Genomic DNA, 19,135 nt, shown 5'->3' with positions numbered 1-19,135 from the left:
GCAAAATATATCAAATTGAGTGGCTCGGTCCAACAAAAACATCTCAAACAATCTCAACTTTGCATTAAAAATGACAAACTGACTGAATGAAACTTCATGAAAACAGTCATAAATATTCATAAAGAGTCCTTCGTGTTCATGACAGGTGCCTTGTCATGGTTATGACAGTGTCATGTCAGTCTTATGCACACCCCTTCAAATAAAGCGTGACCTGTCTGAAATAGTCTTTGATGGACTGCAGCTGCTATTAGTCTGCCATTGTCCTCGCTGTCCTTCGATTATCTCGACAACCGTCCCGTCACACAAAATAGCCACCAAGACTGCTGCATCCCAGGGTCCTCTTAAGAAGCTGACGCTTAAAATGTATCCCTATTATTTGCACAGAAGCTGTTATTGCTGATGTATGTCTTCAAGTGAATCATACGACAATACGTTGAATGCATTTTTAAAGGTGACAATGATTTATGTTCGATTTCTGTAACATTCAGTTCTTGCATTGTTTTCTTCATGCTGATCCTACTACTGCTACTACCACCACTACTACTACTATTACTACTACTACTACTACTACTACTACTACTACTACTTACGGCTGCTCCCATTAGGGGTCGCCACAGCGGATCATCCGTTTCCATCTCTTCCTGTCTTCTGCATCTTCCTCTGTCACACCAGCCACCTGCATGTCTTCCCTCACCACTTCCATAAACCTCCTCTTTGGCCTTCCTGATTTCCTCTTCCCTGGCAACTCCATATTCAGCATCCTTCTCCCAATATACCCAGCATCTCTCCTCCCCACATGTCCAACCCATCTCAATCTTGCCTCTCTGGCTTTGTCTCCAAACCATCCAACCTGAGCGGTCCCTCTAATATACTCGTTCCTAATCCTGTCCTTCTTCATCACTCCCAGTGAAAATCTTAACATCTTTAACTTTGCCACCTCCAGCTCCGCCTCCTGTCTTTTCATCAGTGCCACTGTCTCCAAACCATACAACATAGCTGGTCTCACTACCATCTTGTAAACCTTCCCTTTAACTCTTGCTGGTACCCTTCTGTCACAAATCACTCCTGACACTCTTCTCCACCCACTCCACCCTGCTGACATTCTCTTCTTCACCTCTCTTCTGCATTCCCTGTTACTTTGAACAGTTGACCCTGTGTTGATCCTGATATGAAGAATTATTATTACTTACCAAACGTACAGATGTTTAGTACTGTAATGCTCTCTCAAAGAAGTCTTGAAGTATACTGAAGGCCAGTGCAGCACGCACCACCTTTTGTACTGTGACGGCACAGCAATTAAAGAAACGGTACACCTATTTTTCGCATCAGTTGTGCCGTGGTTCTGGACGGTTTTGTGCTTGTTTTTTCCCCCACCGTCTGGCGACCCCTTGGGGGTCCCGACCCCAGGTTGAGAACCAATCCATTAGAGGGTGAAAGTTTGATCGGTTGGTGTTTGACATTAAAATAAGCTCTTTTGTAATGTTGCTTTCTTCATTATGTCCTAGGTGAGATTATTTCTTAACTGTGCTGGTAACAACATAAATGGTTGAGAGTTTGATTCCCCTCATATCTCTTTAAAATTTTTCAGACCAAAAAAACCCTTGGAAACAACGACAGAGTGGCTCAGTGGTCAGCAAGGTCCTGTTACTGATATTTTACAGGCTTGATCCCCGCAACCTCCAATCTGTGTCCATCACTTGCCCTGCATCAAATGTCTTTGAGCAGGACACCAAACTCAAATCTGCTGAGGCTTAGATCTGGATAAGTGACATCAGACCTGTTCTTGGATACTAAGGTGTCCAAGATCAACTTCATCACATAGATTGATAGGTAGACAGACAGGCAGACACCAAACACTTTAATTGCTTCACTTTATGACTTGAACATAATGTTTTTCGTAATGAGGAATAGAAAAACAACATAAAAACTTACATTATCATAACTACCCATCACTCCCCTCTCTGTAGTGTGGCGGTCTGGGAAAACATGGCGCGGATGTGCGTGAAGACTCAGCGGCTAGACGTGGCGCGGGTCTGCCTTGGGAATATGGGTAATGCCCAGGCAGCGCGGGCACTGAGGGAGGCAGAGAAAGAAGCTGAGCCCGAGGCCCAGGTTGCAGTGTTGGCCATTCAGCTGGGCATGCTGGTAAGATGAACCATACGCTGTCATTATGTTTTTCACTGACATGGTTCTCCCATACACAAAGCACAACAATAAGGGCGGGAAAGGGGGAGTACTTTCACAGTCATAAGGAGTCCTTCAGACAGGCGTCAGGATACTGGTCCGAATGAGATGCATCGTAGGTGATGGCTCAGCATCACACTTTATCAGGGGGCCCAGAATTCATTGTTTTCCCCTGCAAAATGCACAACCGCTCATGGGTTGAGTCATTTTTTCAAAGCCTCCCCTGTGGAGCTATCCCTCTTCAAAAAGGCCATTAAGTTATTTTTTTCATTGACATCTTACATCTGCGTCTTTTTAGGTTAACAAAGAATGAAGCATGTAATTGTGAGGGGACACTCACTCATTACATGTTGATCACAGTGACCCAGCGCACTATCTCTCATTCCACCTTTACCCTACTGTCCTGTATGTAGATGTTTGTAGTTTATAGTAGCTTATAGCTGTCACACACACAACAGAGAGGATGGATGAGCTGGTAGACAAACAGACACAGAATACTCCCACCCTCAACCTTTACCCCCTAACCCATGACCCTAGGGTCCACCTGACAATCCACTACCCCACTCAGGTTATAGAGTGCATTCATAAAAGGTCATTGCTAATCCAAATTTGTAGACATGTCCATTATAATTCTGTTATCCTCTTTCAATGTTGTATTATGTAAATTGCGTGAACACAACATCCATTGCACGCTGTCCATCTTGGGAGAGAGATCCCTCCTCTGTTGCTCTCCCTGAGGTTTCTTCCTATTTTTTCTCCCTGTTAAAGGGGTTTTTTAGGGAGTTTTTCCTTATCCGATGAGAGGGTCTAAGGACAGGATGTTGTGTTGCTGTTAAGCCCACTGAGGCAAATTTGTAATTTGTGATATTGGGCTATACAAATAAAATTGATTTGATTTGATTTGATTTGACATGACAACCAACATCCTCATCCAATACCTGCAAACAACAGCTCCCATTTTTAGCTCCAAATATTACATTTAAGGTCCTGTTGCTGCTCAGTGAGTTAGAGGCTTGGGTTTCCAGTCCCACCGGGGCTACCCTTACTATGTACACAAGGTATGGCAATTTGGGTAAAAGTGTCCACTAGGGGGCATATATTAACCATGTTATGGTATTTGAGATAAGGGGTAATCCTTGTCTGAAATGCTTGTTTGTCTTTCTGTGCTCTTTTAACCATCATGTATCAGGAGGATGCAGAAAAGTTGTATAAGAGCTGCCAGCGGTATGACCTCCTGAACAAGTTCTACCAGGCTTCTGGCAAATGGCAGAAGGCCGTGGAGACGGCAGAGAACCAGGACCGCATCCACCTACGCACCACCTACTACAACTATGCCAAACATCTGGAGGCAATGGGCGACAAGAACCTGGCCCTCACATAGTATGACACATGCTAACATGGCTGCTACATCAGTGATACAATAGCTTTGAGTTTGTGTTATGATGTTCAGTTAATATTAGCATTGGGGAGGAGCGGTCTCTGGGCATGTGCAGTAGTGGGTGATGTAACATGCTAACATGGCTGCCATATCAGTGATGCTTAACCTTCAGATTGGTGTAATGATGTACAATAGCATTAGCAGCAGTGGATGATGGAGGGAAATCATCCTTTAACGAGAGGGACTGGGGTTCAACCCTCTACTGCTGAACAGTTCTCTGTTACCTCAATCAAAAAAGTATTTCCTTACCGACATCATTAAATTCTCACATTATTGTTGTTGTTGTAATAGTAATTGTAGTAATGGTAGTAGTAGATGTACTAGGAGTACTGCTTTGTTTTTTATCAGTAATATTTATCTACTTCAGATAAATTGTGACCGTACATGTGTTTCAGCTATGAGAAGTCGGACACCCACAGGTTTGAGGTTCCCAGGATGCTCCAGGAGGACGTCTTGTCTCTGGAGATCTATGTCAACAAAATGAAAGACAAGTAAGACCCAGAATCTTTCCCAGGTTTTCTCACATGGTCCTGGGATTTCAAAGTTGACTATTTTGAGTACTCGCACTTTCTTTTACAACCTCCAGAAACTCCTGTGATTAGTTTTTTTATGAAACTTAAAATAATGCATAAATGAGAACCATGTGATGTTGGACTAGGCAAATTATTTCTTTCATCAACACAGGAATATCTACAAGTGGTGGGCCCAGTACCTGGAGAGCCAGTCAGACCTGGACTCAGCACTGAGGTACTACGAATATGCACAGGACTACCTGTCCCTTGTCCGAGTCCAGTGCTACGTCGGGAACATTCAAAAGGTAACTTGCTTTAGTTTGAGGAACTACCAACAAATATATGTCGTGGTACACTGTGGGGTAAGACTATTACCAAGTCTCTTTAGAAGTGCAATGTGAGTTTGGCGCTATCAGCAAATATCTATAGCAGAGAATCTTGGATCATCTAATATCCATGGCAGGGACACTTTGGATCAGGGGCCATCACAGAATATCCAGGGCCCTGGGGGTTAGAGACTATCCAAATATCTACACTGGGGCACTTTTAGAAGATGCTGTTTTTGGGTGTACATTGATAATGTATTGTGTGTAATAAATAATGCTTAAATAAGTCAACACTCCTTTACTTATATTTCATGAGCATCTTCAACAGAACAGTGGGTTTGCTTCTTTAATTGACTGACCATTTTGCTGCTCCATAGTTTCACCTGCCAAAAAATAGAAACTATTCTAAAACGTGATGGTTGGGTATCTCTTGTAATAGATTCACATCATATTAACTTCATATCATCTTAAGTGTGGAATATTTTTGAAGTTGTAGTGTAACCAAAGCATTTTCTCGATAAGCATTGAAGATTGAATTACTTTCTATATAAACAGCAAGTGATGGAATTAAAATCAAGATGTTTTCTTCTGAACTGTATTTATGATCTTTTTAGATTAAATTGAAACTGTACACATTTATTTGACCCACTGTGCATTAGAGCAGCCTCAACAGGCTATGTCTAGAATATAGAACTTCAGATCAGAATGAGGATATTTGTATTTTATGGATATATTTCTTTGTCAGGCATCTGAGATTGCCAATGACACAGGGAACAGGGCGGCGTCATACCACCTGGCCAGACAGTATGAAAGTCATGATGAGATCAAACAGGCGGTCCACTTCTACACACGGGCCCAGGCTTACAACAACGCCATACGGCTGTGTAAGGTAAACCACAAGTTGACCTGTCCATTGACAACCTGTCCATCTGATTTACAAACCTCTGTCGGTTCTCCATGAAATGACAGAAAATAGAACTTTCTGTCCTGACAGACCATTTTGTTTCAAGACCTTTTTTTAAAAGAAAAAAAATTCTGCCTGTTTTTGTGTTTTGCATCTTTTTTGCTTCATTGTTTGTTACACTGCTTCTTTATTTCTTCAGGCTGATGTTTTTATTCAGTCATTTTTACTCTTTTATATGCTCCTTGGTAATTTGTAGCTGTGTTATGAAAAGTGCTCTACAAATGGATTATGATGTCTTATTATTATGTGGCTGTAAATGAGCAGAACTTATCATGAGTCCATACTCACTAAAAGTGTTTATATCTCTTAGAATAAGATCCTGATATATGATGATAATTTTGAGATTTGAGCTCTGGTATTGACTGTGACTTCCTGTGCACGACCAGGAGAATGGCCTGGATGACCAGTTGATGAACCTGGCGTTGCTTAGCAACCCGGAAGACATGATGGAGGCAGCGTGCTACTATGAGGAAAAAGGTGCCCACATGGACCGGGCTGTGGTGCTCTACCATAAGGTCTGTCGCACAACTCTGCAAAAACCCAGTGCCTCTGAGCAAGGCGTCTAAAGCCATAATTCACCTCAAGACCTCAAAAAATAGTCTCCTGTCGACACTGAAAACACTGAACATTAGCCTTCTCTGGAGGGGGCTGGCAATGATGTTTTTTGCCAGCGCGATTTGGTGATTTCAATCCCGTTTGGATTGGTTTTGTTTGTTATGATTATAGAGGACACAATACTGTGGCAGTAATAAAGCAACAAACTTTCTCTCTGATTTTCAATGAGCTCTCCTCACCTTTGTCACTTCTGCTAATGTCCTGGTCAGTCAAATGCATTTCATACAAATCGCAAAACCTCAAAACTTTATGCAGCTGAAAAAAAGGAGTCCTTGACGTCTTATGGAGCCTGACGAGAAAACACTCGGTGAATTTTTTGAGAAATTTTTAAACATAGTCCCAATGTACAGTGCTAATCGTTAATAAACTAAATTTTACATGCAAATATTTTGAGAAAAAAAACTTGCACAAGCAAGGTTTTTGACACCAAACAATTACTATTATTATTTATTTGTAATTCCGCTTCATTTATTGATTGATTGGAATATAGCTAGAGTGTGTAATAAAGGGATCTTTTCCACAGATATTTAAATCATTATTAAACATTTTTATTCTAGGAATTTGTATTTTCTTTTTCAACATAAATAAAATTAACTTGAGACCCACAAATTGAACCACTGGTTCTGATCATCAAGAAAACTGCTACTTTACATCACGCCACAAGGTGGTGACAGCACACCAACTCACCATACATTTGGACTGAGCAAATAGTCGCCCATGAATTCATATTTTAGTGTACTGTACATTCGGTTCGGTTCTTATACTTGAAATCACGAAATTTAGACTAAAAAAAGCATAAAGGCAGATGATTATTGGTACAGGGAGTGTCCTGTGAATCAAAAGGACATAAGCTGGTCGAGTGTCTCTCTGTCTCTCTTATCTGCCTGTCTCTGTCTCAGGCTGGTCACTTCTCCAAGGCCCTGGAGCTGGCCTTTGCCACGCAGCAGTTCTCTGCTCTTCAGCTGATAGCTGAGGACCTGAATGAGAACTCTGACCCTGCCCTACTTGCTCGCTGCTCTGACTTCTTTATCAAACACTCCCAGTATGAGAGGGCTGTGGAGCTACTGGTGGCAGCCAAGGAGGTAGAATGTGTGTGTGTGTGTGTGTGTGTGTGTGTGTGTGTGTGTGTGTGTGAGAGAGAGTGTGTGTGTGTGTGTTTTCATGTACATGTGTAAATGTGCCTATAAGCATGTGTCTACGTACTTGTGTAATGTTTCTGTGTGTTTCATATGCACATCTGTGTGTTGTGTGTGTGTGTGTGTGTGTGTGTGTGTGTGTGTGTGTGTGTGTGTGTGTGTGTGTGTGTGTCTTTTTGTGCATGCATGCTTGTGTGTATTTGTGTTTGTGTGTATCTCTTGTGTGTACTTGTCCCTCCCCTAGTACCACAAGGCCTTGGACCTGTGTCTGGACCAGAGTTTGACCATCACAGAGGAGCTGGCTGAGAGTATGACCGTGGCCAAAGAGTCCAAGGAGCTGTCTGAGGACGCTCGCAGGGACCTGCTGGAGAGGATAGCAGACTGCTGCATGCGCCAGGGCGACTACCACCTTGCTACCAAGAAATACACCCAGGCCGGCAACAAACTCAAGGTCAACACCAAGTGTGACGCAAAGCAGAGTTTTCTAAAAAAAAAAAAAAAAGAAGTTTAAACTGCTGTGCCCCAACTTCGCAGGGAAAATATAAGTAAAGTTAGAATTAAACATTTGGTCTTAAAACATAAATAGATAGACTGGCTGTAAGACAGACAGACAGAGAAACGGACAGATGGATAGATAGATGGACAGTCAGTCAGTAACATTGCAACACAATTGTCTAGTAGGGGTTTCACAGAATAGTCGACTATCAAAACCACTCGTCGACACTGTGCTTGGTTGTAGGCTAATCATTCATCTGTGGTTTTAGCGCTGCTGTAATAAAGCAGTGGCAATGCTTCTACAGCAGATATGCAGCTAGGTCGCTGTGGTTCCAACAAAGATTTGTTTGGTTTGAACAATCATTTTCTACGCTGTGCCATATTAAATAAACAGAATTTAAGGCATTTAGAGAAGGACAGACACCCACTATCCTTGTGTTTCAGTTTAACGAGTGACCATGGTGACATTAGTGACAGCAGCTGTTGAAAACACAAAAGCCTTTAATGTTACTTTAATAAATTTTAAATATACAATCATCCATGTTTAATATCTACACTAACGCTTTACGTAAGTTAAATTGTGCTCAGCAAGACTCATTCACCTCATAACGTTTCTTATAATGTGGGAAACAAACTGCTGCTGGCAGTCCAGCTGTATTTTATACCATTATCCTCAATCGGAAAGTGACCCATATTCAATCATTTAACTTGTAACGTTATAATGTCAAATTCCTCTTCAGACACTAGTTGCTCTGCTAATCTGTTTCCCCCCCACATTGAAAATAACTTCAAGAAATGTCAATGCTTCATGTTGGCGACACCGTTTAATTTACGTAATGTAGGACAAAAAGGACCAGAACCATTGAACATTCAGTTTAAGATGATTTAAGGCTTTTTGGCTTCTCAAAGGCTGCCATCACCACAACAACCACGGATGAACCCAACTGAAAGTTACCAGTTTAAGCAACATTATGCAACTTATTTACCTTAAAATAACAGCTTCAAAATAATTTTGATGGTACACTGTCCTTGCCTAGGTAAAAGAATATCACCTGTGGGAGATTGTACCTGCTCCACCCAAGTTACATAGTGCAAGAACAGGTGTTCGGGGCACAGAGTGGGAATGAAAGAGGCACCATTCTCCCTACTACAAGTCAGTATACTATCAGAACGATTTTGAAGCTGTTCTTTTAAGAAAAAAAATGGGGGGGGGGGCCGGAGGGTGTGCTCCAATTATCAGGGCATCACACTGCTCAACCTCCCTGGGAAAGTCTACTCTAGGGTGCTGGAAAGGAGGCTCCAACTGTTGAACCTCAGATCCAGGAGGAACAAGGCAGATTCCATCCTTGCTGTGGAACAATGGACCAACTCTTTACCCCTGCGGAAGTGCTGAGGGTGGCATTGGAGTTTGACAAGCCAGTCTATATGTGTTTTGTGGACTTGGAGAAGGCTTACAACCGTGTACCCTGGAGCAGTCTGTGGGGGGTACTGCAGGAGTATAGGGTACCGGGGCAGTTGCTACAAGCCATCCAGTCCTTGTATAATCAAAGTGAGAGCTGTGTCCATATTCTCAGCACAAAGTCAAACACATTTTCAGTGGGTGTCGGACTCTGCCAAGGTTGTCCCTTGTCTCCAATTCTGTTTGTGATATTCATGGACAGGATCTCAAGGTGAGGAGTGTGTCCATTTTGGGAACCTCAATTGCATCTCTGCTCTTCACAGATGATGTGGTTTTGTTGGCTTCATCAGAACATGACCCTCCAGTGTGCACTGGGGCAGTTTGCAGCTGAGTGTGAAATGGCCGGCCGAGATGAGAGTCATCACCTCCAAGTCTGAGGCCATGGTTCCCTACTGGAAAATAGTGGATTGCTCCCTCTGGGTTGGGGATGAGTTGTTGCCTCAAGTGAAGGACTTCAAGTATCTCAATGTTTTGTTCACGAGTGAGGGTAGGATGGAGCGAGAGATTGACTGGTGGCTTGGTGCAGCATCAGCAGTAATGCAGTCAATGTACCTGACCATTGTGATGAAGAAGGAGCTGAGCCGGAAGGCTAAGCTCTCAATTTACCAGTCAATCCTCATTCCAACCCTCGCCTATGGTCATGAGCTTTGGGTAGTGACTGAAAGGGGGAGATCGCAGATACAAGCAGCTGAAATGAGTTGCCTCCGTAGGGTGTCTGGGTTCAGCCTTAGAGATAGGGTGAGGAGCTCGGAAAGCCGGAGGGAGCTCGGAGTAGAGCCGCTGCTCTTTTGCGTCGAAAGGAGCCAGTTGAGGTGGTTCGGGCATCTGATTAGGGTCTAGGGATTAGGCCTCCTGGGTGCCTTCCTTTGGAGGTTTTCTGGGCATGTCCAACTGGGAGGAGACCCTGGGGTAGACCCAGAACTCGCTGGAGAGACTATATGTCCAATCTGGCCCAGGAATGCCTTGGGATCCCCCAGGAGAGCTAGAGGGCCTTGCTGGGGAGAGGGGCATCTGGAGTGCCCTACTTAGCTTGCTGCCACTGCGACCCAACCCTGGAGAAGCAGCTGATCAATCAATCAATCAATCAATCAATCAATCAATCAATCAATCAATCAAGTTGCATCATTTTATATAGCACTTTTCTAGCTGCAACAGCCACTCAAAGCACTTTACAATTAATTAATTCACACACACACATACACAAACACACACACACACACACACACACACACACACACACACACACACACACACACACACACACACACACACACACACACACACACACACACACACACACACATGTCATCTTCTGCTTTTGTCAGAAGCTCCTGAATTTGTTCATCATCATTTTCAATGAGTGCTTCTGGTGAGACTGTTGGGTGGAGGAAGCATGCAGCAGTAGTGAGGGGGGAGAACTTAGGTCCCTGTAGCAAGAGCCCTGGGGGAACTTGGACAGGTGAACACTCAGGTCCAGGGGGGCAGGCATCACCAGGGATAAAGACATTGTGTCTCTCTGGAGCATCTGGTTGTACTCAGTGAAGGGGAGGAGCAGATATCTGAGAGCAGTCAGCTTCTGCCACTCAGTTGGAAGTAGACAGTCCCAGCCCATCACATCAGCTACCTGAACAAGTGAGTCCTTCACTTGGAGAAGGCGTGATATCATCAGGTATGTGCTGGACCATCTAGTGGGACAGTCTTTGACCAGAGTGAGTCCACACAGCTGCAGCAGTCTCAATTACCACAGACGACTTGGGGAAGAATGCTACAAGAACTTGAACTTTGTCAAAGAGTCATACTTCTTTCTGGATCATGTTCACCACGAGTTGCAGTGTATGGACAACGCAGGGGGTCCTCTCTATGGCTTGTAGCACTGATGATGAGATGAGATATGTTAAGTTAAAAAAAAAGTTTTATAACGTTGCTTTAACACGGTCACTAGTAAAACTGAAACACCTGCAAGAAGGCAGTCACGTTGTTACTGAAGTCAAACACTCCAGCTCAGACAGGCTGCCTGGGGTTTCGTCCAATCAGATTGTGGCTCATTTGTAAACAGCCTCTCAGAGCCAATCGAGGACTCTGCTATTTCATCTAACCCCAAGTTGATCCCACCTACATTAGTTAACTTTTTACTGGTTGTATTTGAGACCTTTTTTACGAGAATTGATCGTTGTTATTGGGTGAAAAAATATATCTCCTGGTCCTGCGACTAATCTTACTCGACTACTTTTTGGGAGTGGTTGATGACTACTAAAATAGGGCTGCTCCCGACCAAAGATTTTCCCAGTCGACTAGTAGTCGTTAGTTCAAGCCATTAGTCGACTAGTCGTCACACGTTTATGATATTAATCTAATTATTTTTTTTAAATATTTTCTTTTGGGAGGGGGGGCATCAGGAAATGGTTTTGAGTTCCGGGGCTGAGAGGGAATGTTATAAGTAACATTATTAACACTGTGCTACATCACAGAGAAATATAAAACCCTAATAAGCCATCCATTATCCAAACCACTTATCCTGCTCTCAGGGTCATGAGGATGTCAGAGCCTATCCCATGAGCCTTTAAAATATACGACACCGGCAATAGCGGTAATGATTCTGAATGTGTCAGAACAACCTGAAGGGAGACTGAACATTTTGTTAATTCATTTCAACACAGTATAAAATAAAACAACTCGTGAACTTGTAACACCAACACAATGAGTTTATAAAACAAATGATAGATAAAACAGCCTTTATCTCACACTTTGGATTTTCTGCCCGACATAGTCTAATAACCACAGGGACCAGCGCTGTACATGCGAATGTCTGTCCCTGACTGACTGAGTGACTGTGAGTGTGTCCACTTCCTATGTCTCTTGTTTCAAATTAAAAGCCCTCATACATTTCATACAGGTTTTTTTTCTGTTACTAAGCGACCAATAAAAACTTGGTCGACTGAGAGTCTTCTCAGGGATGGCCTTAATTTTTAGACTGCAACATCAGCTGGAACGGACCCTGGAAAGAGTCATATGAGTGAACCCGGGTCCCAGAACTAGAATTATCCACAAACCCCCATATTTACAAACAGCCTTTACACAAGACACTTGTGGTGAATAATGTATGAAATGGGTGTGTGGTGTGCGTTGGAAGCTGTTCAAGAAGTCATGGACTAAGGCAAAGACCAAGATCAGCTCGTGTCACACTGGTTTTTGTTACGTGTGGAACTAAACAAAACGAGATTTTTTTTTTGTCTTGTGATTCTATATGATATGAGCACAAGTGGTATTCCCACACACACGCACACACACACATACAAAAAAAGAAGTCTGTCATCAAACACCAAGAAAATACTTTTTGTCTTTGCTGTCCTCCAGGCCATGAGGGCACTGCTGAAATCAGGTGACACAGAGAAGATTGTGTTTTTTGCTGGTGTGTCACGTCAGAAGGAGCTCTACATCATGGCGGGAAACTACCTGCTATCTCTGGACTGGCGCAAAGACCCTGACATCATGAAGAACATCATCAATTTCTACACCAAAGGCAGGGCGCTTGACCTGCTTGCTGGCTTCTATGAAGCCTGTGCCCAGGTAGAGTCGGATCCCCATCGTTTGACCTCACCAGATGTTGAACATGAGGAGGGTCATGATGTGATGGGGTGCATTGTAGAAACAGGTCATAGTCTTAATTGTAGAACTGTAGAGGGGTGCTTCTTGCATTCGGCCCAAGCTAAATATTGTATTAAATAATGAAGTATCAACTATTTGAAAAACTTGAAAAAAGAAAATGACTTATTTGAGACATTTGAATCACAGCATCATTATTTGAAATCGATTGATGTGTGAATTTTGGCTGCACTCTCTCCACAGGAAATGGAAACCCTGTCTCTAGCAGTATCGTATTTACATTTTATATTTTCTCACTTAACAGAGGCTTTGATCCAAAGCAGCTTACAAAGGGAGTCAGCAATTGGCAGATATATTTATTTGTCAACCTGCAGGCATATTAGAGCACTGAGTAGTAATCATATCATAACTAAGAATGTACAAGTCAGAGAACATACAAGCACCCAAGATGACCAGAGCACGACTTTGAGATGAGAGCTGGTACTCTCTTGTGTCCCTCTGTCCAGGAGGAGATCGATGACTTCAGGAACTATGAGAAGGCTCTCGGCGCTCTGATGGAGGCCTACAAGTGTCTGTCCAAAGCCAAAGGTCGGAACCCTGCAGAACAAGAATCCAAAATGGCCAACCTGCAACACAAAATCACCCTGGTCAAGAGGTTCATCCAGGCACGCAGGTACAGTTGAGCTCTTCTCTGTTGTCTTCGTGCTATTGTTAGTTTTTTTTTTTTTTTTTTTTAGTAATATAGTCTGGCGCAGTCCTGAAATGGCATCAACAGTATTAAGGCTGGTTAAACATGGACTAGTCCCAACGGTGTTCATCCTTGAGGTTCTAAATTACAATGTCAATCTGTGTTTTAACAAGTCCTCCTTTTGACCTCTCTCTCTCTGAGGGATAATATAATTTGTCATTCTGTTTTCTGCATGTAACCTGTTGATTTTTGCATGTGTCATATCTCCCTGTCTTCCCCCCTCCTGTCCCCAGGCTGTATGAGGAGGACTCGGAGGAGGGGGTGCATCTGTGCGAAGCCCTGCTGGAAGAGCCCGAGTTGGATGCCGCCGTCAGGGTGGGAGACGTCTACGGCTTCCTGGTGGAGCACCACTGCCAGCAAGGCAGCTTCCAAGTGGTGAGAGTCACCAACATGAGCACACACGCACACACACATTCTTGTACACACACACACACACACATTCAATGAGGATTCCTATCTTGGCTACATTCATTCCCTAACCCTTAACACTAGAATGACCAAGGCCATCATTTTGACGGTTTTGGATTTTCAAAGTGTAATAACTTGGCGGGAAAAAAAGATACAGACCTGCTGCTCCCTGAATGTTCCTAAAATTGCATATATTTGCGTTAAAATGAATTTTAGATCAATTGCAAAAAAAAAAGTTATGATAAAATCTACCTAAAACGACCACGAGCCATCAAAAATTTGCTCATAATTTGCACATGATGTGCAATGGATGTACAACATCCATTGCACATCTGTCCATCTTGGGAAAGGGATGCTTACTCTGTTGCTCTCCCTAAGGTTTCTTCCTATTTTTTCTGCCGGTTAAAGGTTAGTTTTTTTTAGAGCGTTGTTCCTTAACTGATGTGAGAATCTAAGGACAGGATGATGTATTGCTCTAAAGACCACTGAGGCAAATTTATAATTTGTGGTACTAGGCTATACACATGAGATTGACTTGACTTGAATAACCTTAACCCTAACCCCAACCTTATCCTAATTCTAACCTTAACCCTAAACCCAAGTCCTAACCCTAAAATAGACCATTATAGACGTGAGGACCAGCCAAAATGCCCTCACTTTGTAGAATGTCCTAGCATTGCACAGTAAGAAATGCAGGTGACTCCCATCTAGTGGCATAAGGTAGTAACAACAGTTATCTACAATAATAAAGGATTTGGAGCGTGGTAGCAGCTAGCTGACACAGAGGCTGACCTCCCTGTCCACCATCTCCTTCCTCCAGGCCTACGACAAGCTGGAGGAGCTCCAGAAGGTACTGCCCTCCCCAAACGTCAACTCCTACATCAGCCAGGCCAGCCTGGATGCCCTGCAGAATGCCTTGGGTGTCCCGCTGACCCGGGGCAAGCTGCAGGGCCGAGTAGACCACACGGACAGTGAGGGGGAAGAGGATGAGGTGGAGGAGGATGAGGCTTTGGATGCTCACCATGGGGACTGATGAAGAAGGTCCCAAAGAACAACATTAACACTGCCGACAAGCTGTTGTGGTGTGTGGAACTGGAGCCTGAGCAAAGTGAGAAATTCACACAGCGTTTACAAAGTTCTAAAGAGCCACTCCGTATGAACACATATGATTGTTATCGATGAGACTCTATAAAATCTCCCACTTATACTTCAACACATTTTGATAGCTATCTTTATACTTTTTGCAGCTGTGAAAGAGAACAATATATTGGCTTATTTCTGCCATCTGTTCAGTTCTGGTGTAAGTCGTTCTGCTTCTGGCCTTATGCAGTCTATGGCTGCAAATTACCCAAAGCGATTTTTCACTTTTGGCTCTGGAGGTCCTGTTCATTGCAGATTTAAGGTCTTATCATCATATCATTTATACTGTACATCTGTACAATGTATGTAGTATGTTGTTTTTTTATTTTCAGAGGGTGTATGATTTGTTAACCTTGTGATATTAAAACGGTCATATATTTCTATAAAATATTTTGCCCCATGTTTTGATAACCTATGATGAATTTGATTCAGCATCTGATAATGTGAATTGGTGAGAATAAGGCATTTGCTTCTTATAATTTCCTGTAGGTTCCGGTGAATCTGACAATTTTTTTTCAAACTTTCTTTTATTGTTAAGTTTCACTTTGAATTTGCATTGAAAATTAGCATGGGCCTGTCTGCTTTAGGCAAGCACGCTAAACACCCTGGTGAAAATATTCTAAATACATGCATATATCAGGCCCTCTCAAAGTCCGCACCTCAGTCTGCATCCAGACTGAATGGCAAGTCAATCCACACCCAGCCTCGTGTAATGAATACAGGACATTATGATTTGTAACGTTTTCTATTTTGTGTGTCGTTGCTGCTGAGTTCATGCATTAATGTTACACTGGAGAATTTGCTTTGGGGGTGGTGCAAAGCTTTTATTGCGCTTAACAGCAACATAAGTCATCAACTCAAGTAATTTTATCTTCACCTGGTTCAATGTCTCTCGTCTGCTCTGCTCCCTGTGTGTGTGTGTGTGTGTGTGTGTGGAGGGGCTGAGCCTCGCCCTCGTTGAAACGCAGAGCACAGAGGGGTCATGTCTTGATGGTTACCCTAGATTTGCGAAACACTCTGTTGTCTGGTATATATGTATAATGGACCAGGCGGCAGGCTCTACAAGTTGTCAATGGATAGGTTCTTCAAATGTCTTAAACGTCTGTGATTTCAAAAAAAGATATAAGGTGTCTTTACGTAGAAAAAAAATACATAGATGACGCCATGGATGGCAGCCTCGGTACAGTACTCTAGTACTTTCTTTGTTTTTGTTTATTCTCTGTGTGTCTGGCTATTCAAACTCGATTACTTTCACTAGAGAAGAACTGCTTAATATTGGTCAGTTAACTCCAGATAGTTTTTCACCAGTTTTCACAAACGTGGAAAGTTTGGAGATCTTAGCTGGAGGAACAGCGGCTCTCTGTGAGACATGGAGGCAACGGGGGAAGTGCGCTGGTGCGCTGGTGAGGCTCTGACAGCAGGGATTTCGACCTGCACTCCCTGCGATTCACCTGGCAAATCTCCCCTTTCATGCCCAACAAAATGAAGGACTTTGCACATTCTGGAATATTAGTAGGTCGGGAAACAGCTACATGTATCAGTGAAAATGTCCATAATAGAGTCCCTTAAAAGCTGACTTGGGGATAAAATTGTCCAGTTTTAGTGTTTTTTGCAGATCGTTCCAGTCTTTGGATGCAGCAGACTGGAATGACAACAGACCAAATGCAGTATTTGTTCTGGGAACTTTCAACAGAATATGGTGAGTGAAATGGGTGTTGTAGTTTGCAACAAGTGACACAAGTGGGGGGAGGCCATACTAAGGACGGTTTTGTAGATAAGCATTAACCAATGAATATTACAACGGGTGAGTAAGGCTAGCCAGTTGATAGAGGAGTAAAGGGTGCAGTGGTGTGTTTTGAAAGGGGCATTCGTAACAAACCGGATAGCAGAGTGATAGTGAACATCAAGCTTCTGGGGTGCCCCCTTGTAAGCTGACCCCTATATAATGTTACCATAGTCTGACATGGGAAGGATGGTCATTTGAGCAAGAGTGAGTCTAACACAAATGGAGTTAAGGTGGAGCGAATTCTGGACAAGAAGGCAAGTTTAGATTTGACCTTAGACTGTAACCTACTGATATTGTGTGAGAAGAACAGAGTGCTGTCTAGCTAGATACCCAAGTACTTGTATTCAGTGACCTGGTCTAGGATAGCTTCATCAAGGGTGGTAATATATCGGGCTGGAAGGGGCACAGAACCCTTCCTACCAAACCACATGACCTTGGTCTTTGTGGTGTTGAGCAGGAGATTTAGGGTAGAGAAGATCAACGTCCACAGTGCTGTTTGACTTTGAGTGTTAGGAAAGCGCTATATAAGATTGATTTATTATGTTATTATTATTATTATTAACACCTGTTGGAACCTAAGGAAGCTATCCTGAAGTGAGGTAAGCACTGCATCTGGGGACAGCATAAAGGTAGCTAGCTGAGTCTCCGACAGAACAGGCAATGTCATTTTTATATATAGAAAATAGTTTGGGACCTAGGAGCGAACCCTGGGGTACACCCTTAGTGACAGCAAGGGCCTGAGAGAGGAGTGTTCTGATGTAACACATTGCACCCTATTAGTGAGGTAGTTAGAGAACCATGCCAGTGAGTGACCAGAGAACTCAATGCTGCCCAGCCTACCAACAAGGATAGAATGATCGACAGTGTCAAAGGCCTTAGCTAAATCAATGAAGATTGCCCTATAATATTGTTTAGAATCTAATGTGGAAGTAATGTCATTGAGGACTTTGAGGGTTGCAGTGACACAGCTATAACTAGGTCGTAAACCAGACTGAACAGCAGACAGAATATTATAAACACCTGGATAATTAGTAAGTTGCTTGTTTACAAATTTTTCCAACACTTAAGATAAACAAGGCAGTATAGAGATGGGCCATTTGACAGTTAGGAACAGCCTAGTCTCCTTCCTTGAAAAGGGGATGCGCTACAGTTGCTTTCCCTGCACATGGAATTTCAGCTGCGAGGAGGGACAGGTTAAAAAGATATGCAGTGGGAGCTGCCATGATGGGGGTCACAATCTTCAGAAAGGGTCCAAACTAATCAGATCGAGCTGATTTTTTTTTTAGGGTCCAGCCTAAGCAGCAAATCCACTTGTACAGACCCATGTACACACACAAACTCAAATGCATGAGAAGTGAAGTAACATCATCTTTGAAATTTTTCTAAAAAAAAGTTTTCAGACTGAGCACAACGTCCCAGCCCATCAAATGAGTCCATGTTGGGCATTTGTGGGCTAAATCTTTGTCATTCCCCCAAGTCCAGAAACTGGCCACACCACAGAGATACGTGTATGTGTGTGTGTGTGCGTGTGTGTGTGTGTGTGTGTGTGTGGGGGGGGGGGGTTAGGTTTTTTTTTTAATTTACTTTTTTATTTTTCCCCCCTTTTTCTCCCCAATTTCACCCGGCCAATTACCCCACTCTGCAAGCCATCCCAGTCGGTGCTCCTTGCTCCACCCCCTCTGCTGATCCAGGGAGGGCTGCAGACTACCACGTCTCCTCCGATACGTGTGGCGTTGCCAGCCGCTTCTTTTCACCTGACAGTGAGGAGTTTCGCTAGGGGGATGTAGCGCGGAGAAGGATCACGCTATTCCCCCCAGTTCCCCCTCCCCCCCGAATAGGCGCCCTGACCGACCAGAGGAGGCCCTAGTGCAGCGGCCAGGACAGCGCCGCTGGACCAGGACACATACCCACATCCGGCTTCTACCCTCAGACACGGCCAATTGTGTCTGTAGGGACGCCCAACCAAGCCGGAGGTAATGCGGGGATTCGAACTGGCAATCCCCGTGTTGGTAGGCAACAGAATAGACTGCTACGCTACCCGGACACCCCCTGGTGTTTAGTTTTTAACCATAAGAGTGAGGACATTGATTCAAAGTGAGGTAATTTTGGCTGGTTCTCTCTTCTTTAAGGGTCTATTTTTGGGTAAGGATTTGGGTTAGAATTTGTATTAGGTAGGGTAAGGGTTAAGATTAGGCATGTATTTCTGATGATTAAGGTTATGGTTAAGAGCTAGAGAATGAATGTAGTCAATGAGGGGGTCCTCACACTAGATAGAAGACCAAAAGTGTGTGTGTGTGTGTGTGTGTGTGTGTGTGTGTGTG

At 43.4% G+C, this 19,135-nt stretch overlaps 1 protein-coding gene across 2 annotated transcripts in view; it reads left to right on the top strand.

Annotated features, from left to right (window-relative positions):
• ift140 (intraflagellar transport 140 homolog (Chlamydomonas)) overlaps positions 1-15,390 on the top strand; it is a 62,100-nt gene extending 46,710 nt beyond the window's left edge. For both annotated transcript variants that reach the window (XM_056296934.1, XM_056296933.1), the window contains 12 exons: positions 1,968-2,145; positions 3,374-3,564; positions 4,018-4,113; positions 4,307-4,439; positions 5,206-5,349; positions 5,811-5,939; positions 6,939-7,121; positions 7,420-7,626; positions 12,484-12,696; positions 13,239-13,405; positions 13,714-13,855; positions 14,709-15,390. In XM_056296934.1, the coding sequence (XP_056152909.1) occupies positions 1,968-2,145; positions 3,374-3,564; positions 4,018-4,113; positions 4,307-4,439; positions 5,206-5,349; positions 5,811-5,939; positions 6,939-7,121; positions 7,420-7,626; positions 12,484-12,696; positions 13,239-13,405; positions 13,714-13,855; positions 14,709-14,921 (1,996 nt within the window). In that variant the 3' untranslated portion in view covers positions 14,922-15,390. The remainder of the gene's footprint in view (positions 1-1,967; positions 2,146-3,373; positions 3,565-4,017; positions 4,114-4,306; positions 4,440-5,205; positions 5,350-5,810; positions 5,940-6,938; positions 7,122-7,419; positions 7,627-12,483; positions 12,697-13,238; positions 13,406-13,713; positions 13,856-14,708) is intronic.
• Positions 15,391-19,135: the final 3,745 nt, after the last annotated feature.

This window comes from Lampris incognitus, chromosome 17, assembly GCF_029633865.1.
Source record: "Lampris incognitus isolate fLamInc1 chromosome 17, fLamInc1.hap2, whole genome shotgun sequence".
Taxonomy (NCBI): domain Eukaryota; kingdom Metazoa; phylum Chordata; class Actinopteri; order Lampriformes; family Lampridae; genus Lampris; species Lampris incognitus.
This window is presented reverse-complemented; position numbering and strand designations above follow the sequence as displayed.